This window comes from Lepus europaeus, chromosome 9 (assembly GCF_033115175.1).
Source record: "Lepus europaeus isolate LE1 chromosome 9, mLepTim1.pri, whole genome shotgun sequence".
In the NCBI taxonomy this organism is placed as follows: Eukaryota; Metazoa; Chordata; class Mammalia; order Lagomorpha; family Leporidae; genus Lepus; species Lepus europaeus.
The window spans coordinates 36078858-36106083 of NC_084835.1; the positions used below are offsets into that span (position 1 = coordinate 36078858).

At 40.8% G+C, this 27226-nt stretch overlaps 1 protein-coding gene and 1 long non-coding RNA gene across 4 annotated transcripts in view; one reads left to right on the top strand and one right to left on the bottom strand.

Annotated features, from left to right (window-relative positions):
* LOC133767071 (uncharacterized) overlaps positions 1–3694 on the bottom strand; it is a 52317-nt gene extending 48623 nt beyond the window's left edge. Inside the window, exon 1 of the long non-coding RNA XR_009866801.1 lies at positions 3608–3694. This is a non-coding gene — a long non-coding RNA (uncharacterized LOC133767071). The remainder of the gene's footprint in view (positions 1–3607) is intronic.
* A 93-nt stretch (positions 3695–3787) lies between these two features.
* Positions 3788–25197, top strand: CEP15 (centrosomal protein 15). 3 transcript variants are annotated; one of them, XM_062201191.1, is made up of 5 exons: positions 3788–3871; positions 5221–5304; positions 6657–6780; positions 20435–20509; positions 22347–25196. In XM_062201191.1, the coding sequence occupies exons 2-5, from the start codon at positions 5252–5254 to the stop codon at positions 22476–22478; spliced, it is 384 nt and encodes a 127-aa protein (XP_062057175.1). In that variant the 5' UTR covers positions 3788–3871; positions 5221–5251; the 3' UTR covers positions 22479–25196. The 3 variants fall into 3 exon arrangements, with proteins under 3 accessions (XP_062057175.1, XP_062057176.1, XP_062057174.1); XM_062201192.1 differs by having other exon boundaries at positions 3843–3923; positions 22347–25197; XM_062201190.1 differs by lacking the exon at positions 3788–3871 and adding an exon at positions 3963–4166 and having other exon boundaries at positions 22347–25197.
* The last annotated feature ends 2029 nt before the right edge of the window (positions 25198–27226 follow it).

Consider the following 27226-nt stretch of genomic DNA (forward strand, 5'->3'; position numbering starts at 1 on the left):
GAAACAGGAACAAAACTCAAAGCCGTTGCAGTCACAAGTTCTTTGCTGTTAGTACGTTCCTGCTCAGAGTACACGCAAAGGGAGTCTAAAAAGATGGCTGAACAAACTCTAACAGATTTTATGGTTAGGAACTTGGAGACCTTCACAGAGTCGAGTGTTCTGCAATTCTTTCCATTGTTTCATACCCTCGAAGCTTGCCCTTTTTTATACATGAACCCTCCTTTTCTGTCCTCCTTTCTCCTCTCCACACCAGTCTCAGCTTCTCCAATAATTCCTTCTACTACTGTCAAAATCTCTGCTTCCAAGTTCTCTGGGAACAGACCTGAAGTTTTCAAAATCACGGACAATTAGGAGAAAACACTTTTCAATCTTCCTTTCCACTGCGTTCACCTCTCATGCACACATTTCTGTGCCTTCACCTAGAACATGGCACATCACACTCTCCTGACGCCTGACCAATCCAATCACTAACAGAGATTTCCAAATCCCACCCATTTGCCAAAGTGCACCTCAGTCTTCCAAAATCTAGACTATTCCAGCTTACAGGGCTCTCTCCTTTCCTACATAAAATCCTTGTAATTTGCATGACACTTCTTAATTAGACATTCTCTGAATACACAAAAGTACAATAACATCAAACATGCAGGAGTTCCCTCACAAATAGTGTGATCTCAAGCACGTCTTTTCTCTAAGACTCACCTTTGCTCATATGGTTATGATAATAATTCAAGCAAAGCACCTGCAACAGACTGAGTACACACCCATATTAACCCTCTTTATGTTGTCAACCATCATTCTCTACCTTACTGAATATACCTAAATAGCTCAGCCAGGTTTCAGCATTGTGGCAGAGACGCCAGCATCCATATCAGAGTGCCACTTCTGAGCCCCAGCTACTGCAAGCTTCCCATCCAGCTTTCTACTTACTGCTCCTGCAGGGCAGTGCACGACGGCCCAAGTATCTGGGTTTCTGCCACCCAAATAGAGAACAAGATAAGGATCCTGCCTTTGGCCTGGCCCACCTCCAGCTTCTGCAGGCATCTGGAGAATAAACTAATGAATGCAAAACCCCTCTCTCCCTTTCTCTCCATCATTCTGCCTTTCAAATAAATAAGTAAACCTTTAAAAGGGAAGACTCTAGGCTGATAAGGGAAGACTGTATTCTACGTTTGTATAATAAACACATCTTTATATAATCTATGACTGGCACAATACTTTCTAAATTATGAGAATAAAGGACATATTACAGAAGATCGTGAGGTTTAAGGAATAATGACTGTATGCTGGTACAAGAAGCAACACAGGGGTTAGAAAACACTGACTCCATTAAACATTTACAGAGTATGCCATTGTGGGTCAGGTGTTACTTAGTAAGTTCCAATTATCTGCATGTAGGCCATGAGTGACTCACTCTAGAAAGTACCCAAACTTACCCAATAAATGCAGACACCACATACTAATAGGTAACTGTCACAGATTCTCTCACCCACCAGGTGCCTCACAGAATACATCATCTATGAGACATTTCATGAAAAGAAGAGCTATCGCAGATCTCTTAAGATAATTAAAGAGCAAGCACTACTATAGGATGCCATAAAGTAACTTGTTACAGCCTATCCAGTTAACTTTTAATCATGGTACATTCCTGGTTACTCTTCTCCCAAAAATCACAACATAATTTCCAAAATACTCCTTCATTTCCAGCTAAGGCAGACAATGACCTGAAAAAGCTAGGCTCAAAGTTGAAAGAGCTGGGTTTGTCCAACCGCGTTACCATGGAAACTCACACAAAACAAGGATGTGAGCAAAGTTTACCTTAAACAACATATAAATGCTTTAAGGTGCAGGCTCTCAGGCTCCATTTCATGCAACCCCTTGCCAATTTTGAAAAGTCCACAAAAATGCCCCATGAACATGCTAAAGCTCTGCTGCATTCCTAGAACGCAAGTCCATTCAAGGGTCACATGTCCTGAGCAGTAAGTGTATGCAACAGTGTGCGAGTCAAACAGCTCCTAGCAACTGAAGACAGGGCTCACTGAAATAATGACGAAATTTCATTGAGGGCACTATTTCATCCATGTATGCAGATATTTACTGAGCATCTGTATGTCAGACAATCCTAGTCACTAAGAAGTACGTCAGCAAATCAGAGAAAAAAATGGGGTCAGGCTTTGGATTCAGTTGTTAAGACACCACCTGCGAAGCATACATGCCACACAGGAGTGAATGCCAGGGTTGGTGTTCCAGTTTTGTTCCCAATTCCAGCTTCCTACCACTCATATGGGAAACCTGGATCAAGTTCCTGACTCCTGGCTTCAGCATGGCTCAGCTCCAGCAGTTGCTGACATTTGGGGACAGAAGATTTCCTTTCCTCATTATAAATAAATAATTATTATGATTTACTTGAAAGGCAGGGCGACAGAGAGGGAGAGGCAAAGAGAGATACCTTGCATCTGCTGGTTCACTCCCCAAATTCCAGCAACAGCCAGGGCTGGACTGTGCTGAAGCTAGGACCCAGGATCTCCATCTTTGTCTCACAGGTGGCAAGGGCCCAGGTTCAAAGGCCATTTTCTGCTCCCTTCCTGGGCACATTAACATGACGCTGGATTGGAAGCCAAGTAGCTAGAACTCAAACCAGCAATCTAATATGGTATGCCAGCACTCCAAGCACCTGCTTAACCCACTGCACCACCACACTGGCTCCTCAATAAAAAAAATTTTTTTAAAGAGACAAAGACATCGGTTCATAGGAAGTTCACATTCTCCTGGCGGGTGCACTGAGAAACTAAAGGACAAAAGATACCTCGAGTATGAAACGTTACTGTGTTGTGGAGGAAAGAGAACAGGACGCCAGGGGGTGCGGACCTATCAGTGGGGGTTCAAAGAAAGCTTCCATGAGCCATCAGCACAGCGAAGATATGACGGGCTAAACCTAACATGTACACTTACAGGGCTTTCCACGTAGAGGAACCATGAGGCGCTAGGGTCTCTAAGGAGCACCTAAGCTTTATGCACACATTCTGGGCAGGGAAAAATCAAAAATATCTGGACTGGAGCCCTAGCTCTTTGCCCTTTACCAACTGAAAAACCTTTAGGAAGAAAATAACCACTCTCGAACCCAAGTTCTCTCCTCTGTAAAATCAAACAACTAATACCACAGAGCGAGGTCAAGGAATAACAAGGAGTGTTTCCGAACGCCTTTTCAAACTCTGAGGGATTGCTCCCAAGTGCGTACCCTGAGGGCTGCAGCAAACACCAAATTTAACAATCGACCTCGGCTCCTTGGCTCTCCGAGGACGATACAATACCTATCTCCTGCTGTGAGCTTCAAGGAGATCACAGGTGCACACAAGGCAACGTGATTACTGTTTCCCGGGGAGGAACCGCTCAGCACGCGGCTCCCACAGCGCAGCACTTGCGCGCTACTCCAAACGCACTTCTGAGCAAACGGGCCGTGAAGACGGTTCAAACACCTCGGACTACTCTGCCGAGTTGGCCCCTGCTTCCACACTCTACTGACGCACGCCTGCTTCTAAGAAGCCAGCTTCACTCTCCCTTTCAATACAGTCACGTCCCACTTAAACGGCGTGGAAACCGAGCAACCTACCAAACATATTTTCCACGGGGTTCGTAAAGACCCTTTTAGACCAAGCTCCCCAAAATTCTCACACAACTCGCCGTCTCGCTCCTTCGAGCTGCGACACTCGACTACGCTTTCGCGCCAGGCGCTCGCCGTTTATAAAGATGCCGTGACGTCATCACGCGCCGCGCGCACGAGAGAAGCCGGCGTGACCACGCCCAGGCCTGCGCGGTCGCCCCGGCGCCGGCGCAGTAGCCAGCGCCTTACCGGAAGAGCCCCGACGCGGGCTTGGTGAGTGAAGTGCCACCGCGGCGGGTGCCGGGACTGTGCGACGGTGGCGCAGGTGCCCGCGAGGCTGGTGGCGGGGGGCAGCTGTTGTGATAGGGAAGAAGTGGGGTGATGAGCGAAGTTCATAAATCCTGCGGGCGTTAGCGGGAGGTGGGCGGTCGGTGGGCTGGTGAGTGACACGGCGCCGATCTTCGGTCCTCAAGGCAGAACTTGGCGCGGGTTTTGTCTGGAGCACTGGTGGCGGGGATGGCAGAGAAGGGACCACGGGCTGCCTTTCCGGGATTTCCTTCCCGCTGCGGTAAGCGGCCGCGTTGCGAAACAAAAGTGAGAGGAAGGCGGGGAAGGGTCTGTAATTAGACCCGGGTGGGCCAGCCGCTGCGCGATTGCTGTCCGCGGTGCTGAAGAGGAAGAGAACCCGGATGAGGGCAGGGCCGGGCTGCGCTCGCTCCCCCGGCTCAGCTCCCTTCGCGCTCTGAGCGGGTGCGGAAAGAACTGCTCGGGTTTTCCGTCGGCGCAGGACACTCGGGCGGTTTCTAGACAAAGTTTGATGTCATCAAATCTAGGAACGCCTCACTGCAGGGAAGTTTTCATTCCCGTTTCTCGCTTAGGACAGGACCCTTCTCCAGCTCTTGCACCCAACCGGAGGATATACCTTCTGTCTTGAGACCTTCGAAGCATTTCAGTACACTTCTGCGTGTATGGGCCCAGGCTCTTTAGCCAGAGTGAGCTGGCTCATGATGTCCGGGGTGCCATGCTAAGAGGTTCACCTAAATTCCCCCAAATGGGAATCCTGAGTGGCCAGGGTAGCATGAAGGTAGTTTGTTGAGCTTTTTCTCACAGTCACACATGAAAAATACTCTTCTGTTTGGAAGAGGGATGTGTAAAACTGGGCAGTCTTCCAGGAAGGGAAAGACCATGAGTCTCCAGTTGGTTCTCAGACTGGTTTGCTGTTCTGTGTGGCTGTGCACGTGCAAATGGGATGGTGCTGAACTTTGCAGAGTGGATTTTTTCCTTTCCTATCTGTTGATACAATAAAATGTTTACCAGTCTTAGTACCAGCTACTTGTTTGGTTTTTATTCTGATTAAGGTTAGAGTCTGAGAAGGGGGCGGGGGGGGGGGGATTGAAATATGCTGAGTTTGCCTAACTCCTGGTGTTCCTGTATACATATGGCATAGGAATAAGTATACATGCTGAATAAGAAGATAGTTAAATGCATTCTTTTATTTTACACACTACATGTAAGTTTTTATTTTCTCCACTGAGAAAAGCCAATGCCTTGAGGTATTAAAATGATAAAATGTTGTACAGCTGAGGACATGTGGTAGAAGTAACTTTGTTTTTATTATTTAGGAGAAAGCTTAGTACAGAGCTCTGATTAAAGATGACTTCTATATTCACTCAAGAAATTCGCCTTTCTAAAAGACATGAAGAAATGTAAGTTTTTTTTTTAAAGATTAACCCAAATAAAGGCATTGCTAGGCTTTATTAGTGAAACATTGTATGCAGAGGAAGACATAAAAATTTAGAAGTGGGTCATTTTAATTATCTGACTACTGAAGAGGCTGATGTTAGTAAACTTCCCTGTATCTTACGAACAACCAAAATTAAAAGTGTAATTATGTCATATCTTTTTACATTTTCTTCCTAATATCCAGATAAATTCACCCTTCTCTCACGCCTTCTAGGCTCCACCTTGTTATCTGATGGACTTCTTTAAGCCTCTTACTCAGGGCTGGTATAATGCATATGTGACCTTCCATGGTCGGGTTCATGCTCTACAATCAGTGTCTGACATTATTAGGTTCTACAAAGTGCATAGCCAGTCCTGTTCTTAAAATTATTATTAACCCTCTCTGTGCTCTCAGATTTTCCTTTTCTCTATATGGCTCCCTTCGTTAGCCTTCTAAACAATTTTCCTACAAAAAAAGACTACTGAAAAAGCCAGTTTTAAGTTTGACCTTTAAGAAAGCCCTCTGAAACATGGTATTTCTTGAGAACCTTCGCATATATTTGGGAAACTGGTTGCTATATATACTTCTTATGTGCTTTTTATCATTTCACATTTTCATAATAATCATTTAAGAGGATCAGATACTTGTGAAGTTAACATTTGACCAGCAAAAAAACTTCTAAAGTATATTATATATAACAAAATAGTTAAAGAATTTACTTATAACTTTCACATCTTTCTTTGATTACTGTTTTACCTTACAAGTATGCATACATATACATTGCCTCTCAGTCATATATCAAACCATCATCTTTCTCTTGGAAAAAGAGGGAAAAAATATTTTTATTGCTTCTTCAAACATATGGAAGTTTAGCACAATTCTAAATGTGTAACATGAGATTCAGGGGTACTGAAGTGTTAAGCAGAAGGTTTCATATAGCAAGTTCTATCAATGTATGTGTGTGGGGAGGTATATATAACCATGTGTACAAGGGGATATGTATTACAGTTTGCATTTTCACCAAAAATTAAAACATATCTTCAACACTCTAAAATAATTTCAAAAGACCAGAGAGGCTAAAAAACAGAAGCCTGTACTTATGGCATATATAAAGGATATGTTAATGAAAATAAAAATAATTTTACCCAGATTCACTGAAGACTTACTGAACTGCCAAAATTTTTCTCTGGCTTATTAGTGGACATAGTAATGGACTTTCAATATAGGTCAGAGTTAGCATGAGGTACAATTAAAAATGCATTTTTTAATTAATGAGGCAATAAAATGCTTGCATTTAAGTTTTTAACTATATACTCTTCATTTTTTTAACCCTAGAGTATCACAAAGACTAATGTTGCTTCAAAAAATGGCGAGAAAGTTTGGCGGTCAAAACACAGAAAAGGCACCTCAGGTGCAAGCTGCTGAGACTGCTTTCAAAAGAAATCGTAGTCTTTTAAAGGTAAGTTTCCATTACTTGAGTCTAAACGTTTGTTCCACCTTCCCAAAAGTGTTTGAGATGAATCTCTTAGGTTTGATTTACATAATCTCTTTGTTCTGAGTAATAAGTAGAAGGAAACAGTGTCATTTTTCACAATCCATGTTAGCTCAATGAGTAGCATGTGGCATCTCATTTTTTTAATGAAAAAAATTAAATTTAATGTGTGCTTATGTTAAATGTTTACTGTCAACTACAAATCCAGTAACTACAGAAGAAATACTAAGATCACCTTTGTGCAAGAAGTAGTAAGGATGTACCTTTTCATCTTCCATCTTTGAAGGGACATTCTGAAAGACCATTAAGTCCCTGTAGCATATTTGGATCCGACCACAAACTACTGAACATCACAAAAATAAGAATAGATTGGTTTTGCCCTATTGAGGCCGCAGTCAACACACAGAATTGTATCTCTGATTACAGATTTCCCAGAACTCTCTTGTTGGTTATGGAGGAGGTGGTCAAAGTGTGTGAGTGCGCAGGGCCTCACCATTTGGCCAATGTGCCCATTTGGAGTAAAATCATATGTGGAACATTTTTGGCTGCTTGCTGTACTTTGCTTCCAGAATTGTATGGCTTCATCCATAATTAAAGCCCTAAAGTTTGCTTCCATTCAAGCTTCCAAGAGATCCTATGACTAAAACATTTGGTAGTAAGACTATATTATTTAAGTTATAAAGCAGTGTTTTCAGTTTTTTATTGTTAAATATTTTCATCGATAGGCACGATATAGTTATCTTCTGTCTTCCTTAGAGGATAAAGGGAGAAGAAAATTCAGTTATCTTCTCAGCTTCTGGCAGTTTGATCCACAGTAATTTAAGTCACAGCCATAGTGCTACCAAAGCATTCTATATTGCCATATGTCTTACTTGCCCAATGGTGTTAACAATATTTATTTTTAAATGGAAATATATAGGATAATCTGGAATTTGCTGTGAAAAGTTAGAAAAACTAAATTGGAAGGCTTGATCGCTACCTACCTGCAGCAACGGCTGTGACATTTGGCTTTCGAGTGTTTTCCTTTTAATGAGCAAATATTTGACGAATTCCTCGAGGGTCTTTACTATTAAGCTAGTTCTGGGAAAAGAGTGAAGATGACAAAATTTCGAGTTCTTGACATCAAGGAGTTCACAGGGTTTGTTGTTGGTGATAGAAGATTATAAGTTCCTTGTTATGAAGTACTCTGAGCTATCACGTGACCAGACATTAAATTACATGGCATAGAGTTGGGAACCATAGGAACAACAGTGAAAGGATCCTTTAGAGCTAGAATCTTCTAAAGAGATCTCAGAGAGGAAGCTAAATTTGAGCTGTATTTAAATAGACAAAAAGCAAAGCATTCCACTGAATTCTAACGGTCAAGACCAGAAGAATGGATGGTCCTGTTGATGTTTCTGGAATTGCGAGCTACCTAGCTTGGAAATTAATAGGAAGCAAGATTGGATATATGTTGTAAGAACCAAGAAATTAAGAATTTATATTAGAGATGACACAGTACCCAAAGTGTCTAAGTAAAAACATATAGAGATTTATAGAAGAAATATGGGCATTTAAGAAAAGATTCATTTGCTGTTTACAGACAAGGTAAGAATGGGGAGTCTAGATTAAGAAGGGTAGCTAATACCCTGTGATCCAGCAATCCCAATACTAAATTTGTATCCAAAGGAAATGACATCAGACTGTTGAAGAGACATTTATACTCCCGTGTTATTGCAGTACTGCTCAAAATAGCCAACACATGGGATTGACCCAACTCGTCAAAAGATGAATGGAATAGTATTTAGCCTTTTAAAAATGTTGAAATCCAGTCATTTCTAACAACATGGGTGAAACAAGAGGAAACTATGTTAGATGAAATAAACCAGGCACAGAAAGACACTTAAATTGGAATCTTACTCATATGTGGAATCTAAAAAGTTGATCTCACCCAAGTTGAACCTAGAACACAAGATAAGGAGGAGTGGTGTGTTGTATGTGGTAAGGGTTGGTGTAGAGAGGTTGGTCAGTGGGTACAGAGTTACAGTTAAGTAAGAAGAATAAGTTCCAGTGTTCTGTGCTATAGGGTGACTATATTTTAACAATGATGTATATTTCAAAACAGAAGAAAGGATTTTTTTAATGTTCTCATCACAAAGAAATGGTACTTTTAATTTTTAGGCCTGCACCGTGGCTCAACAGGCTAATCCTCCGCCTAGCGGCGCTGGCACACCGGGTTCTAGTCCCAGTTGGGGCGCCGGATTCTGTCCTGGTTGCCCCTCTTTCAGGCCAGCTCTCTGCTATGGCCCGGGAGTGCAGTGGAGGATAGCCCAAGTCCTTGGGCCCTGCACCCCATGAGAGACCAGGAGAAGCACCTGGCTCCTGGCTTCGGATCAGCGTGAACCAACGGCAAAGGAAGACCTTTCTCCCCGTCTCTCTCACTGTCCCCTCTGCCTGTCAAAAATTAAAAAAAATAATAAAAAAAAAATTTATTTATTAGACAGGTAGAGTTATAGATAGACAGAGAAAAAGGTCTTCCTTCCGTTGGTTCACTCCCCATATGGCTGCTACGGCCAGCGCTGCACCAATCTGAATCCAGGAGCCACATGCTTCTTCCTGGCCTCCCATGCGGGTGCAGGGGCCTAAGCACTTGGGCCATCCTCCACTGCCCTCTTGGGCCACAGCAGAGAGCTGGACTGGAAGAGGAAAAACTGGGACTAGAACCCGGCGGCCCTATGGGATGCCAGCGCCACAGGTGGAGGATTAGCCAGGTGAGCCACGGCCCCAGAAATGGTATATTCGTTGAGCTGATAGTTGGGCTATCTGTAATTTGATCATTACACTATGTACAAATATATCAGAACATCATATTGTATCCATAAATAGGTATAGTTACATGTCAGCCAAAAATAAAATAGGGGGAGATTTGTGACAGAGCAGTTCAACTGTAGCTTGGGATACCTACAGCCCATCTTAGAGTGCCTGCTTTGAGTTCCAGCTCCTTTGCTTCTGATCCAGGTGATGTACACCCTGGGGAAGAGCAGCTGATGACTCAAATATTTGGTCCCAGACACCCTCATGGGAGACCTGATTTGAATTGCTGGCTCCTGGCTTCAGCCTGTCCAGCCTTTGCTGTTGGGGACACCTGGAGAGTGAACCAGAAGATAGAAGGTCCTTCTCCGTCTGCATCTTTCAAATTAAAAGAAAAAAAAATTTTTTTTAAAAGAAGTGGACTTCCTCAAAGACCCCAGCGTTAAAACAGAAAAAATACTGCATAAATAAAAAAGGAAGGTAGCTAATAAATCATTGCCATATACAATTATAAGAGGAAGACAATGAAGCTGGTTTCAGAGCTGTGACGAACTTCAGTTTGGTATATTTTCTCTCTGATATCAAAGTCATATATTGTCACTGAAAAATCATTTGAAAGTTTAAAGATGAAATGGCATACCTCTAAATCATCCTACCCATCTAGGAATAATTACATTTTTGTCTGTTTCCTTGCAGACATTTAACAAACATTTACTAAGCACATATTACATTGTAGACACTGTGTTTGCTGCAAGAGTTGTCTTCCCTTTTATTTTTTACATGTCTTGAATAATTAATTGCCTATGCCATTTTTTTTATCTTTTCCTCATTTTTTTGAAGTTTGGAAATAATGTTTATGGCTCTGGTCATTGTGAAAATAAACAGGAGTTATTATAGACTTTTGAGTTAGATTCTCATCTGAAAGTTTTCTTTTTTTTTTTTTTTAGCACTAAGTTTTCTCAGATAAAAGCACACCCCACCTGTTCAGCTTCCCTTGCCTGACCAGCAGTGGCTCTTAGTAATTATGAAAACCACTAATCTGGGCTAACTCCTTAATTTGGAGATAAGGAAAGAATAGGGTAAGCACTCCTAATGCCCCTTGTCAAGAAAGGCTTGGTCATATCTAGGATAGGTACTTCAGAATTATGAGAACACACACTTAAAAAATGCTTCCATTAAAAACTTGAAAGCCTTCCTATAATGACAGCAATAAAATAAGGATAACCTCTCTTAGCATGCATTATTTGACCTTATTTAGATGTTCCTCACAATAAATATTAGTAAGAGAATGAGGCTTAACTTTTGAAAAGGAATATATAACAGTTTTTATAAATGATGCTCTATCTTCCTAAAAGCCAAATTTGTTTTTAAACTACTATATTAAGAGTTGAGTAACATTAATGAGAAGGGTTGGGTATTTGACAAAGGAGTTAAGATACCATCCATATCCCTTACCAGAGTCCCAGCTCCCCTTCCTGTTCCAGGTCCCTGCTAATACTCACCCTGGGAGGCAACAGGTGCTAAGTACTTGAGTCCCTACCACCCACGTAGAAACATCTGGGGAATTATTAGTAGACAGAAGATCTCCCCTTCCCAACCACCAACCCCTGCCATCAAGTTAAAATAGATATATATGTTTTAAAATAAAATTAATAGGGGGCCGGCACTGTGGTGTAGCAGGTAAAGCTGCTACCTGCAGTGCCAGCATTCTGTATGGGTGCCAGTTCAATCCCGGCTGCTCTACTTCCAATCCAGCTCTCTGCTATGGCCTGAGAAAGCAGTAGTAGATGGCCTAAGTTCTTGGCCCCTGCACCTGTGTGGGAGACCCAGCAGAAGCTCCTGGCTCCTTCCTTCAAATCGGCCCAGCTCTGGCCATTACAGCCATTTGGAGAGAGAAGCAGTGGATGGAAGACCTTTCTCTGCCTCTGCCTCTGCCTCTCTCTAACTCTGTCTTTCAAATAAATGAATAAATCATTAAAAATTAAATTAATGGGTAAATAGTTATAAGAACCAATAGCAGTTCTACCTATAGAGCTGGAAAAATACTAGAGATCACATTCACATTAGCAATAAAATTCTAAAATGCTTGGAAATGCATTTAACCAAAGAATATGCATGATAAAGAAAATTATCACAGTAAAATAAGAGCTTTAAAATAAAACTTAAAAGGAGACATAGGACTTAATCCTGAATGGATAGACTGTTTTTAAAAAGTCAATTTCCACAGTTATTCATAGGTAGTTTTTTGTTTTTTGTTTTTGTTTTTTTTATTTGACAGGCAGAGTTAGACAGTGAGAGAGAGAGAGAGAGAGAGAGAGAGAGAAAGGTCTTCCTTCCGTTGGTTCACCCCGAAAATGGCCGCCACGGCCAGCGAGCTGTGCCAATCCAAAGCCAGGAGCCAGGTGCTTCCTCCTGGTCTCCCATGCAGGTGCAGGGGTCCAAGCACTTGGGCCATCCTCCACTGCACTCCCGGGCCACAGCAGAGGGCTGGACTGGAAGAGGAGCAACCAGGACCAGAACCCGGCACCCATATGGGATGCCGGCGCCACAGGTGGAGGATTAATCAAGTGAGCCATGGCGCCGGTAGTTTTTAAAAGCTTAACAAAATTTGCATTGACCCTAATAAAATTTCTGCAAGTACATTAGAAAAATAAACTAGGAAGATAATCCAATATGAAGAATTTTTTAAATAAAGGAGTAAGGAAGAGACTAATCCCATCAGATATTCAAACATATCAGTAGATGAATAGGTATGAATAGAAGTAATGAAGAAAACTTAGGCTTCAATGAGTAATTATAAAAGATAGTGAACTGGGGCCGATGCCATGGCTGACTTGGTTAATCCTCCACCTGTGGCGCCGGTATCCCATACGGGTGCCGGGTTCTAGTCCCGGTTGCTTCTCTTCCAGTCCAGCTCTCTGCTGTGGCCCAAGAGGGCGATGGAGAATGGCCCAAGTGCTTGGGCCCCTGCACCTGCATGGGAGACCAGGGAAAAGCACCTGGCTCCTGGCTTCGGATCGGCGCAGTACCAGCCATAGCGGCCATTTAGGGAGTGAACCAATGGAAGGAAGACCTTTTTCTCTCTCTTTCTCACTGTCTATGACTCTACCTGTCAAATTAAAAAAAAAAAAGATAGTGAACTTCGGAAACAAAGGCTGTATGATTTTTCTCTGTTGATATGGGTAAAATGGAGTGCTATCTGCCTTTTCCAAACAAACATAATTGCTACAAATTTGGGGAAAAAAAGCATTTTTTGGTCTGTGAAGACTTGCATTATATCAACTGTCATCTCTCCCTTCCTTCTCACAAAATATTGTATTACCCAGAAAGGGAATTTTTTGGTAAATAGCATCATCTCATGAGAAAGATGGACAAACACTCAACAGGGAAAACAATGGGAAAATGCTGTATCTGATGAGAAATATCATTAGCAAGTCCCTGAAGAGGGCCCTCGAGCCTTTGTGGGGCAGTTGTCCAACAAATAGGGCCTTCACAACACCGCCACCCAGGATGACCAGTGACCACAAGGACCCCAGTCCTTTCCTCTTTGCTTCCCACATTTCTCACTTTCTCCAAGTCACTGAAGAGTAAGTTTAATGATTGCTTCAATGCTCTTTGCACCAAGGACCCTGTGTCTTGTGGTTATGTTGTTTTTCTTGTCCCAGAAATTGGACCTCCCACAGATGAAAAAGATTAAAACCAACCTGACCATAACTGGGTTCACTGTTTTAATTATAGTGAGATATATATTACTGGTTTGGGAGGGAAAGGGGAAAAGAGAGATCTCAGCACATGACTTTTTGTGCTATTTCACCTGCCCTAATCATGAGTCAACTCATTTAAATATGGGCTTTGGAATCCTCCAGAAAGTAACATTTGCACCATCGTCCACATTGGGAATTTGTTTTTCATTTGTTATGGAAACATTCAAGCCTACATAAAAGAGGGAATAGGAGAATATACTTTCATGTGAGTATGACCCAGATTCAGTAGTGGTCAAAATACACCCAGTCTTGTTTCATCTGCACACCTCATCTATCCCTTTCTCTACCCCTCAGGTTATTTTGAAGATAATACCCACAAATCATATTGTTTCATCCATAAATATCTCAACTATGTGTCTGTATATTTCAAAATAGATCACCAAAAGGACAATTTAAAGTAAAATTACAATACCATTATCAACCTAAGGAATTGGTAGTAATTCCTCAAATATCCAACCAGAGTTAAAATTTCTCCAGTTAACTTAAAGACTTTTAGATTTTTATTTTATTTTAAAGGCAGAGAAAGAGGTTCAGAGGCAGATGGAGATCTCCATCTATTGGTTTACTCCCCAAATGCCCACAACATCTGGGTCTGGGCTAGGTGGAAGAAAAGAGCTGGGAACTCAATCTGAGTCTCCCACATGAGTGGCAGCGACCCAACGACATGAGTCAGCATGAGCAGGAAGCTGGAATCAGGAGGGAAGCCAGGACTTGAATGGAGGTACTCCACTATGGGCTGTGGGCATCCCAAGCAGCATCTTAACTGCTAAAACCAAATGTCCATCCCTTTTTCTTGGCAGAGACAAAGATACACAGCTCCCATGGGGTGCTTCACTCCCAACAGCCCACAATGGCTAGGCCTTAGCCTGCAGACCTGATTTTACTTTTGTTTGACTCAGGATCCAAATAAAATCCACCAGTTTAACTGACTGAAAAAGTAAGATGCTGAAATACCTTTCTGCCCTTTTCCCCACTCCTGTCTTAATTTATTTGTTGAAGGAATTAGGTCGTTGGTCCTGTAGCGTTTCCCAATCTGGATATGGCTAATTAGTTCTCTGAAGTACCATTAAACATATTCTTTTGTTCCCTATTGAAAAACACAAAGCTGCACTGTCCAAACAAAATATAATATGAGCCACATATGTAAGTTTTCACTTTCTGGTGATGATTGTAAACAAAATTAGTGAACACTTTACACTTAAACCACATCTTAATTCGTACATGCCACATACCAAGTACTCACTGATCACATGAGGCTAATGGCTAGCGTATTACTCATGCAAATCCAGAGGCCTGGTCACATTCAAGTTCAATGTGTTGGGGAAGAACACTTCTATAATGTCTGATCATCTCTCTTTTTGGAACGTTGGCAGTCAACGTTGATTATTATTGCCCAGATATATTCATTATAGGTCACAAAAAGTGCTATTCAAATGTATTCATTCCTTTGCTGATTGATATAAACAGAATCTTCCTTTCATCATATATCTGCTATCGTACAGTTCCTATAGTTACATGATGAATGCTTGATTCTTTGCTTATATTTAGTTTTCAAAATGACAGGTTGTTTCCCTAGCATCCTCCAAAGATCAGCAATGAAGTATCGTTTTGTTTTGTTTTGAACTTACCTGGGATTTGTAGTGTTTCGGTCCCTTCCAATTTTTGTTCTGAGTCATGCCTATAGTGCCCCAGTTTTACCAAGTGGAAGTCTCTCTAAGTTATCTACTAAATGCCTTTTCGACATGACCTTAACAGTCACTGAGAGTTTTGCTTCTCTCTTTGAGGTAGCTTGGCTTCTTCCAGTATCTTTGTGTGCATTTTCTGTCTAAACATGCAGTTGGGCATTGCTCTAAGGAGCTTTAATTCCTGTTGGCAGGAAATGTATTCAGATCTCTCAATTTGGGCAGTTAAAGTATTACAAATCATTTTCTTTTGTTCAGTTTTGTTTTTTAAGATAAAATACATGAAGAGTTCACATGGTTTTTAAAACATTGATCTTGTGCCTCTTTTTCTCCCAGTTGTCGAAGAATTTTCCAACAATGATGTAACTAATTGAAATGTTCCTTCCCTTTTACAAAACCACAGAGAATGCATTCTAAGACCCCCCAGCAGATGCCTGAAACTAAAAATAGTACAAAACCCTATTTATACTGCTTTTTCTTATACATACATACCTCTGACACAGTTGAATTTATAAGTTAGACATAGTGGGGGGCTGTGCTGTACCCAGTAAAACTACTGCCTATAGTGCTGGCATCCCACATGGACACCAGTTCCAGTCCTGGCTGCTCCATTTCTGATCAGCTCTACTATGGCCTGGGAAAGCAGTGGAAGACGGCCCAAGTACTTGGGCTCCTGCACCCACGTGGGAGACCTAGAAAAAGCTCTTGGCTCCTGGCTTCACTTTGGCCCAGCTCTGGCCATTGCTACCATTTGGAGAGTGAACCAGTGAATGGAATACTTCTAACTGCCTTTCAAAGAAATAAGTACATCTTTAAAAAAAAAAAAAAGCACAGTAAAAGATTAGCAACAGTAACATAATAAAATTGAGCAGTTATGATAATCTACTGTAATAAAACTTAAGTAACTGTGATCTGCCCCTCAACCTACCTGATTTTACTGTACTTGTTATCCTCACATCATGACATGATAGCCGCATGATGAGAGGAACTTGGGGTATGACATGGTGTTGGGCTGCTGGGTGTTCCTTGAACACAAGCACTGCAAGACTGCCACAGTTGATCCTCCATCCCAAGCAACCGAGTGACTAATGATCAAGGGGCACATATAGCATAGCTACACTGGACAGAGGGATGAGTCATGCCTCAGGCAGCATGAGCAGTTTGGTTTCATCACACTACTCGCAATGCCATGCAATTCAAAAACTTAATTTTTTTTTTATTTCCAGAAGTCTCCATTTAATATTTTTGGACCATAGTTGGCCACAGGTAAATGAATCATGAAAGCATAAATAAAGGGGGCTATGCTGTTTGCTTTATCCAATGATATAGATATCATTACCATCACCAATTGGATTAGTGAGAGTGGTTTCTAGTATGATATGGTTCGTTTTTAGGCTATATCCAAGTATGCAGATTCAGTCAGTACTATGTTCTGAGAATACTTAATATATGTTTAAGCTACCAAATAGATAACAGATTGGTTTCATATGACTTCAGTTCTTAGGAATTGCTTTGTTTGCTCTATAAAATTGTGAATGGTCAAATGGCAAACCTTTTTTTTAACTTTTATTTAATGAATATAAATTTTCAAACTACAGCTTATGGATTACAATAGCTTTTCCCCCCTATAACTTCCCTCCACCCGCAACCCTCCCCTCTCCCGCTCCCTCTTCTCTTTGAATGGCAAACCTTTTAAACAAAGTCACCAAGTATAACAAAGTCCCTCTCTTCCTGTCACCTTTTTCCTTTCCTATTCTTTTGCCATGCCTTGGGCATGTGTGTTTTGGTTTTCATCCTTTTTTTTTTTTTTTTTTTAAGTTTCTGGTTGAACTCAGGAAACTGACATAGTCTTTATTTTATTTATTTAACGAATATTTAAGTGCCCAGTACATGCCCTGCACTTTGTTAGATACTAGGGTGCATAACGTTTATATGGGACATGGTCCTTACCTTCTGGCCACGTATGGTCAAAAAAGAGGTATTTACATGGCAATAGTAAGATGGAACTTGCTACAGAAGGCTGAGCTAAAATCACAGAGATTATTTTTCCCATGTGGGTTAAGGAATTCACACTTCCTCTCCTATGTGATGGGTACCAATGTGTTTTGTTTTGTTTAGGCAAAGACATATTTAAAGTGGTTCCCTAGAGACATTAATCAATTCCATGTCAATCATGGACTAAACAAAATATACTCTAGGCTTGACTGAGAACAAGCACTCCCGAAGTATTTGTTGAGTGACTCTATGTTCTAAGAAGGTCTTCACTGGGAATGAACTGGAAAAGGGTAGAGAAGATATCCTGAAGGCCCAGTCTATACAGCCTTGACATTGTAAGTGGCAGGGAATAAGAGTTAAAGACAGAGGATATAGCATAGTTATCTGGGTGACAGCATTTGTACCAACCTTGATTCAATATGTTCAGTAGGAAGAAGAGAAGCTTACTTTTATCGAGTTGAGAAAAACAGGCTCAGAGGAACACTTAGCCATCCCTCGACAGTGATGGTTAGTTGAAGCTAGATAAGAGACAGTCTGGAAGGAGATAAAGAAAAAAATATGAAGCCAGATGTCACAAATCTTAAGAAAACCCACACTTAGGAGCAAGGAGAGAAAGATGAGCCAGTTAAGGAGAAAGAGAAGGAGGAATCAAAGAGGTAAGCTCTATGTCTATGAAAGGGGGCCAGCACTGAGTTGCAGGGAGTTGAGCCACTGCCTGCGATGCCAGCGCCCTATATGGGTGAAAATTTGGGTCTCAGCTGCTCAACTTCTGATCCAGCTCCCTGGTAATGCGCCTGGGAAAGCAGTGGACGATGGCCCAAATGCTTGGGCCCCTGCACTCACATGGGAAACCCAGAAGAAGCTCATGGAAAGTGTTGGAGCAATTTGGGGAGTGGACTAGGCAGACAGAAGATACATGTCTGTCTGTGCAACTCTGCCTTTCAAGTAAGTAAATCTTTAAAAAAAAAAAAATCTGTGAAAGTAAAATATTACTTAAGCAAATAAAGTTTTTCAGAGGGGTGATAGCAACCCTGCTGTTCTCTAAGAGATACTCAATATCCTTTATACATGATGCTGAAGAAAATAATTTATAATACCAAGTTTTTAAATATTTTTTTTGAAAATGCATATAACAAAAAAACTGTGCTTGGTTTTTAGAATTTTTTGCACTCAATAAGCTTATCTTTAAAAAAATTCATTTATTTGAAAGTAGAGTGAGAGAGAGAGAGTCAGAGACAGAGACAGAGATCTTCCATCCATTGGTTCACTCCCCAAATGGCCACAATGGCCAGAGCTAGGCTAGGTCAAAGCTAGCAGCCTGGAACTCCATTCAGGTCTCTCATGTGAGTAGCAAGGGTCCAAACATTTGGGCCATCTTCCACTGATTTCCCAGGCATATTAGCAGGGAGTTGGATCAGAAGTCCAACAGCCAGGACTCTAACCAGTGCTCATATGATACTGGCCTTGAAGGCGGTAGCTGAACCCAGTGAGCTACAACAGCAGGCACCCAGATAAACTTAGCTTTTGGTTGCATTTCCACCAACTTTCTGAAATACCTTTGTATTATCTACTAGTGCTAGATTTCCCAGTAGCTTCATAACTGTTCACAGAATAATAGCTGAATGTTGGTGTGGTTATTACTGTGCTTGTTTATCGGATTTGTAAGAGTAAAAATCAGTTATTCCAGGGCGGGCCTAGGATGCGTGTGTCCTAGATCAGAGTGCCTGGTCCCATGCCTTGAGCTCCTAACTCCAGCTTCCTGCTAATTCAGAACCTGAGAGGCAGTGCTGATAGCCCAGGTGATTGAGTTCCTGCCAGTTTTGTGGGAGAGACTTGAGTTGACTTCCTGGCTATCAACTTCATCTAGCCCCAGATCTTGCCCTTGGGAGCATCTGGGGACTGAACCAGCAGATGAGAGTATTCTTGCTCTCTCACTCTTTCTCACCCCTCCATCTCATTCCCTCCCCCTTTCTCTGTCTCTCAAATAATAAAAATTTGTGTAATTTGTAAAATCTGTGTGCTCAGAGAAGAGTGAGGCTTCTGTAGTTGTGGTAGCATTGGCAGCAAAGCTCTTTAGCATGTGTCGTAGCTGTAAACTTCTGCCATGGGATAGACGTGCTAATGGATCAGCTTTTTATCCCTAAATTGATTTTTTTCCCCCTTCCAAATCACCTTCCTCTAGACAGCAGGTGCATTAATGGTAGTGCAACTTTGGGGAGTCCCTTTAGGGAATTTCCTGTTTTTCCCTTTTATATTTCACACCCATTCCTTGCTCCCGCCGCTACCATCTGCTATCTCTTTTCTCCTGTTCAGCATTGGCTTCTTCACACCCCACTCCCACGCCCTTTCCATCTCTCTCCGTCTGTCCAACAGCCCTCTACTTAGATTGCTCCAGTGTTTGTGCATGGATCTTCAAATTTTCTTCTTTCTATCAACTAAGGAGAGAGAGAATTTACACAGGCTTCATCCAAGGCCTCCATGAACTTGACAAACAAAATAATTGGGCACAAGACAACATAGGCACTGAACTGAGGAGTGGTTATTAAACTGAGCTCCTATGTTTCCATAACAACTTGCAGAGTTCTACATTTCTGGCATGTGCTCCATGCATGTATCAAGGTAAAAATTATACCAGGGAAGGAATTAAGTTTAGTTACTCTGGTGTTTTTACAACCATTTGAAGACATACACACACATTCAAGTTGAACTAAAGCACAGTACTTGAATACCAACAGCTGAGTGATGTACTGCCAAGCAGTAAAACTTGTCACTGAAATTAGTGTAGAACCCTTATACTTAAAATCTATATAATGCAGTGAAAAAGTATTGAGGTACCTCCCTGAACTTTTCGTAATGTGGAATATTTGCATATGTATAAAATTGTACAGTGGCAGGAGGAACTGATGAGATGCATGCCACTGGTATACTGTAGACATCATCTGGAGGCACTCGAACTCGTTACTCTAAGGTTAGCGCATTGTGGGTCTGAGTATCTCAGTATTTTCTTATCTGAACAGCTGATCATTTTACCCTTCTGGCAATTTTCAGGCAGTTTTATAGCTACATGCACGCTCTGAACAGTTTTAGAAGAAGCCATATTTGCACGAATTTACTGGCTATTCAAAGTGAAAAGGCAGAACTGAGAAATACCACTCCCCTCTTCCTATTTTAAAATTTAAAAAAAAAAAAAACAAGCCAAACAAAGACCTGTACTCTTGATTCGCAGCAGGGTCATTGAGCAGTCATCAGTTCCCCTCCCACAGTGTCCTTCCATCAGTTCCAACTGTGCATTCAGGGAAGAGGTGAGAGATCTGGGATGTATTTACTGATAGTACAGCTGTCACTGGTAGCAAATACATTTTGGTTTTAAAATGCTGATGTCTGTTATAGGATATAGAAACAGCCGAAAAGTCACTGCAGACCAGGATTCACCCACTTCCACGGCCTGAGGTGGTTTCTCTTGAGGTAAGAATCTTACGGAACTCATTCAGAGAGATCCTACCCCAGTAGTAGTGCACTGTTAAGTTAAATAGTGCTTACATGCACGTCTATTTCCCAGCTTTACATATTTCCTAAAATAAACAAGATGTATTTGATCCTTACAGATCCATGCTTTTCTACATAGTAGGTAATTGAGAAAATCTGGATTTGAAATTATGTTTTGCCAGGGGAAATCTGATGAAGATCCCCTGTCTTCATCCTTTGTCACTTGGAAACAACCATCCTTGTAGAGCTAAAACAGACAGTGCACTAAATCTTCAGATGACAGCATGATGAACCAAAGTTCTTTTTTAATGAAAGTGTTAGAAACAGGAATTCAGTCCCCTTCACAAAAAACTTAACCAAAGCCAAAGCTATTTAAATACATATTATCATACAATATAGTATGAGTTTTGTCTGTTTTGTTTTGCTCAGTTGAAGAACAGATTGGTAAGACGGCTTGCAAAAATAAACCATATTTGGTGTATGAATGTATTTGTGATGAATGGGAACTTACTACCTATAGAAGAATTGCATTTTGTAGTTTTCATGATATTTCTCAGATACCATTTTGCTTTCCATCCAACTAGGAATATGAATAGTCTCAAAAGTAAAGGCTGAGAATTTGCCCCTCAATTTTCTGTGTCATCTAGGATAATAAGAAAAGGCAGCAATCAGGGATAGAAAAAAGCCTGGTACAAAGTTGTGTCTTGGGCATGCTTTTTTTCTTTGTTGGATTCCCCAATACCTTCCTCTGGCACGTACAGGGCCCACACAATATGGGTTAATGCAGCCGTGAATGGCAGAGAAACTCCCAGGCACCAGCCTCACACCCCAGGATGAACTTCACTGTACGTATGTCAGGCAGTTTCTGAAACACATGCATAGACCGAGATATGTGGAACCCCTCACCATTTTCATCATTCAGAACCACTGGACTTTCTTTAATGCTCAATTAGCAAGTGTTCCTACTGCTATCTACCTTATTGGCCAAATTCCCTTAAAATGAGAGTGACAGTGCTGATAAAGTACAAAATGCCCTCCTGTGACACAGAGCTTGGGCAGCATGGTTCTCTTTGGCCTCCTTAAGGCAGTCACCCAAGAAACCATCAAAGCTCCTGGACGCAGCTTGATTTCCATAGCCTATAGACGACCACAGTTAGACATGCCATCTCAACTTGTAAGCTATTTCTAATTTTAGAATGGTTACTTTTCATTGCTGTTTTCTCATCACAAAAATATATGGGAAAAATTAAAATTTTTCATGGCAAGTGTTCTTTCCAAAGATATATGGATTTGTATGTCCCACACAATTAAGGTGCCAATTTAGCAGAGACCTAAACTGTAACATACTAGTTGTATTTCAGTTCCTTATCTCATCCCAGGTCAAATATTTTGGTTTTAGTTCATTTGTTCGTGTTTAGTCATTTCATTGTAAAACTTTTAGTATGGGTAATTGTATGATATGGGATTTGTAACATTAAACAAAAACATTTAATGCTGTGTAGCCATGAATAGTACTACTGGCAATAATCCCAAGGTTGGCCACAAGAGGGCGTGTAAAATCACAATAAAATTCTAAAACCTGTAATTCTGCCAGGCTCCGGTTTTACTGAGAAATTTGAAAATTAACACTAGTAAGTAGCCAGATTTTTTTCTAAAATTAACATAAAATATTCTGTAGAGGAAATGCATTCTACGTATGTGTGTGTGTGTGTGTATACACGCACACACACACTTAAGGGAATAAACATTTAGACTATTATGAAGAGCCAAGTTCAATTGCTTGATATGCTTTTTTACTTTTGAATTTTTTTTCCAGACTCGTTACTGGGCATCAGTAGAAGAATATATTCCCAAATGGGAACAGTTTCTTTTAGGAAGAGCACCATATCCTGTTGGTGTTGAAAGTCAAAAAGAAGCAGAAAAAAACATTCAGAATGAAGCAGAGTGATAACTTCTTCACGTGCTGTTCCAGAAAACTTGCTTAATAAAGCTGAATGTTAAAGAGTATGTAGGTAACCGGGAGGTCTTTTAGGAATGTTTATGTTCCTACTGTTTCATTACCTCCTACATGACAATGCAGATATGGAAATCTACTGGGAAATCTCAGGTTATCAGTTACTTGTGTTTCAAAGTCATGAATTTCTTCTCTACCAAACCCAAGGAAGAATAAAACTGATATTAAAAGGTAATAGAAATACTATTCCCTACTCCTATTTTAAAAAAAGAAAACTCTGCACTTTATTAAGTAAGCTTCAAATCAGTGTTGTGTGTATTGTTTAAAACTTCATTTACAATCATTCTCATCTCAACAGTTCTATGATTGTCAGTTTAAGTTTTCTGGAATCTTTACTTTTCAGTTGTTTTATTATGGGGACAAGGTACAGTACCAGAGGGGTTGTCTGCTTAATATTGCAGTTCCTTGTGACAAATGAAGACTGGCTTTAGTCTGATCATGTTTATCAGGAAATAGGTACCTAACACGCATGCCTCACACACCAACAAACCTTCAAAAGCTCTGGCGGTGGCCAGCAGTGAACTGTAATGCATCTGATAAGTAGCCAGTTGAGGGAAGGCACAGACTTTGTACTGGAATAGGAGACCTATTACAACTGGTGACAGTTATTGGATTTTGACATGGTTATTTAGGGATTGGCAACCTGGTGAATGCAAATAACCTCATTCTCATTTTTTCATCTTTAAACTTACCCTTCTTTCACTCTCCTGTTTTCATTATGTCTGAAAAAAAAAAAGTGTCAGAAAGCTTTGGGTCACAACCCTAAGCAGCTCTGAGCTTCCTCAGTCTCCCACTGCTTGAGCACTTTGGGGAGATAAAGCACCTCTGCTTTTCTAGCTATAGAGACAGCTTCTGCTGCCCGAGGGTGTCATGCTATCTCCCAGTCCCATGTTTGAATCCAAGTGATTTGTGTTCTGCAAAGAAGACAATAGGACAAGCTAAACACACACACCAAATAAGCTACATCGCAGCGTTCACTGGGCTGTGAGTTCCTCTGAACTACCCTCTTGGAAATACCCTGTGGAGTGGGTGCTGGTGTGGGTAACAATAATGTTGTTTTCATAATATGTGCTGGCAGATTAGCACACTTCTCTACAGTGTTAACAGTTGTAATTAAGGAATAAACAGCACAGGGTGTCAGTCCGATGACAATTTCATCTATAGTGTCACAATACAAAATGTCACAAAATATTAGAACTGTTATATAACCATAAAAAGTATCAGCTTAAAAGCTGCAAGCCTTTTCAAACAAGAAGACAGAGAAAGGAAGAAAAAAAAAAAAAGCTGGCATAGCGGCCAGAACAATTTTAATACCTTCTCAAGCATGTTCTGTCATGAACATAAATTGATAAGTTTTTTTTCTGTTACATTACAGTTTGGTTTCTAGCCATCCAGTTGATTTAGCAGGAGAATGCAGGTTTTCTTAGCAGCTTTGAATTGGTAAACAGATTTAGATGTACTAGAAAGGAACATGAGGAAGTTTTTTTTTTTAACATCCAATCTTTCCCAGCATATGCACATAAGAAGGTGAATGAAGCAATGTGAAACTTATTTCTCTTTAGTCAAGTGAAAAAAAGGCTAAACATTTGTTAGATGGTAAAATATTGTGTCAAGCAAGTAGGCACATTCCAAAATTAAACAGTGGTTGATACGTTAACGTCCTCAAATATTTGAGCGTACACTTCCTTTGAGATCTGTAAATTAAATCACCAGTAGGTTAGATTAAAATACAAAATGAATGGCAATTTCACCATCTCGGGAAAGATTGGGTTTTCCTCCCCTAAACTGACTAATGCTAAATAGTTTTTTTAGAAAACAGCGTACGGTTAATACATCCTGGGTTAACATTCAGGGCAGAAGGGAAGGTATTTCTAGCTTTCAGCTGTACCATTTTTCCTATTTTACTTAATACCTCAAAAATTCCCAGAGATGACTTTATTCCTGGCCCCTGCCGAGCTCCCCCCACCCCTTGTAGACTATAACAGATTGCACCACATGGTGTCTGTTTAAAAAAAAAAAAAAATCCCACAGGGACCTGGATATCCCATTAAAAGGCTTTATATTCCTTACGGCAAATTAGCTTTACATAAGAATTTCTAAATAATGTTTTCTGTGAGGAAGGAAGGAATAGTATATATATTTTTCTACAATTTGTAAGAACCACACAAGGAAGAAAAAGTCATCCACTTATACATTTCCAGCAGTAATTCAGTGTCCTTACCAGAGGCTACACTGTATTTACTCTTCTCCATGAAAACTGTAAATTTGTGGGGGATTTTTAATAGTGAAATCTTGAAAATCAAAGGCATTCAAAGGCTTTTTTTTCCCAGAGACCTTCTTGGATTGTTGCACATGTATAAATATTCAAAGCTCATTTCTGCTCAAACACTCCTGGGACATGAAATTATTAAACTGTAAGAAGCTAAAGAAAAGAGAAGGAGCTGTCGTTTCTCTCCAAACTCAATAAATAAACCTTCAGGAGTCAGAAACAGGCCTAAGCCTTGGGGAAGCAGACATTGGTCTTTGTCCTGGGCAGGGAACATGGGAACCCAAGTATAGATGGACCCTGTCTCTGCGCATTATGCACAAGGTGTCTGAAATTGTCACTTTCTCTGAAATTTGGCCTTCTACATATCCCCCTTTTTCCATCAAAAAAAAAAAAATGGGTATATGACATCTTTATTTCTGAATCAAAATTAAACTCATGAAAGAGCTGTTAAGATACACAGCTGGGACACCAGTGTTCCATATCAAAGTGCGCCTGGGTTCAATCCCCAAGTCCACTTCAGACTGCAGCTTCCTGTCAACACAGATCATGGGAGGCAGCAGTGATGGCTCTGGTAGTCAGGTTCCTGCCACCAACAGAGGAGACCCAGATGCCCGGACTCAGCCCTTGGGAGTATTTGAGGAGGGAGCCAGTAGATGGGAGTCTGTCTATTCTTTCTCTCCTCCCTCTCTCCTCGCTTTCCAATATTTTTTTTAAAAAAAACCTCTAAACTCATTTGGAGGTTATTTTGTCATTTCTAAGGTAACTGGAGATATGCACATGCGTGTGTGTACATTCGTGTGTACAAGTGTGTGTGTCTGAAAACCAGGACTTGCCATCACCAACTTCAGAGGAAGATACTCAGTTTTAAACCCACTCTGAGGGTTGCCATGAATTTGGCTTGACTACAAAATATGTTCTTTCCTTTTCCTTCCTTAGCCTATGAATTTGTCTTTTTTATTCTAAATCAATTCACATCCTTTTACTTTGTTTTATTTTTAAAAAGCCAATCTTATTTAAGGAATAATCTTTCAGGGCAGGCATTTTGCACAGCAGTTAAGCTGCCACTTGGGACGCCCACACCCCATATCCAAGTGCCTGGGTTCAAGTCCTGGCTCTACTGTCCATCCCAGCTTGCTGCTAATGGGCACCTAGGGAGGCAGTGGATGAAGGCTGACTTAGCTGGGTCCCTGCCACCCACATCGGAGACCCATTTGAACATCGGGCTCCTACCTTCAACCTGTCCCAGCCCTGGCTGTTGTGGGCATTTAGGAGGTATCTTTTTCTGTGTTTTTCTGTGTCTATGTTTTGAATAAATCACTATTTTTTAAAAGAAAATGCTTTCAATCCCCAGAATTCTCTATTTTTAAGAATCGCCCAAATATAGTGACTACAAGGTTTTAAGGATTCTTCAATAATCACCTATATTTAACCTCTTCCAATTTAATAAGGAATACTTTTTTTAAAGAGCTGCTGACCAAAATCAACTCTTCAGAGAGGACAATAACCAGACGATGAATTCAAACAGGGAAAAGGTCTTAAAACTATAGAAGAAAGGAGGAGACAGATTAGTTTGAAAAAGCTTCAAGTTGGAACTGGCCCCTCCCCCGTTCTACCCATGGTTTCTGTTTCATTTGTTTCTCTTATAATCTAGAAGTTAATTTGTCTACATAGGAAATTTAATGCCCTCCTGCTAATAAAAGAGTGTTTAGAATTTTCTGAGACAAACATGGGGACATGTCAAACTTCGGTAATTAAGGAGAGGACTGATTTGTGGACTTGACACCTGGCATTGTGATCTGCCTTTCAAAAGCGAACTGAGATTATACACTTACTAAAATCCAAGAAAAGGAGAACCACTGCAACAAAGCCAGAGAGCAAATGCTTCCGGACATCATCTTGCCTCACGGGTCAAGTTTCCCCACTCACAGGGTAGAGGACAAGGGCCCTTCCGTTACGATCATGTTTTACAGTTCTTCACTATTTTAAAAACTCAGATCCGTGTCTCAGAGACTCAGATTCTGCTAAAGAAGAATCCAGATTTGATACCCTCCAAAACCAATAATACTAGTTACATCAAAAAGAAACAAATATTTTCATTTGAAAAGTGATGATTTTCTTTGTTTCTATCTTTTTATGATAATTGATCATTTAACCTCCACTGGGGTCAAAGAATTTTTTTTATCATTCCTCCTCAAATCTAGGTTATCAAAGTAGAAATTTTTCTGATGTTTCACTCGGTACCACTTTGGGGGCTACAGTCAGGTTAGTGAGAGACAAAATTTCATTTATATTCTTCAATGTACCTCAATCTTTAATTTCCCAATATATTTTCTATATCTTTGTCCTAGGCATTTGTAATGTATATAACTTCTATAAACATTTCTTTGTGTTAGAATGCTCCACCCCAGCTAAA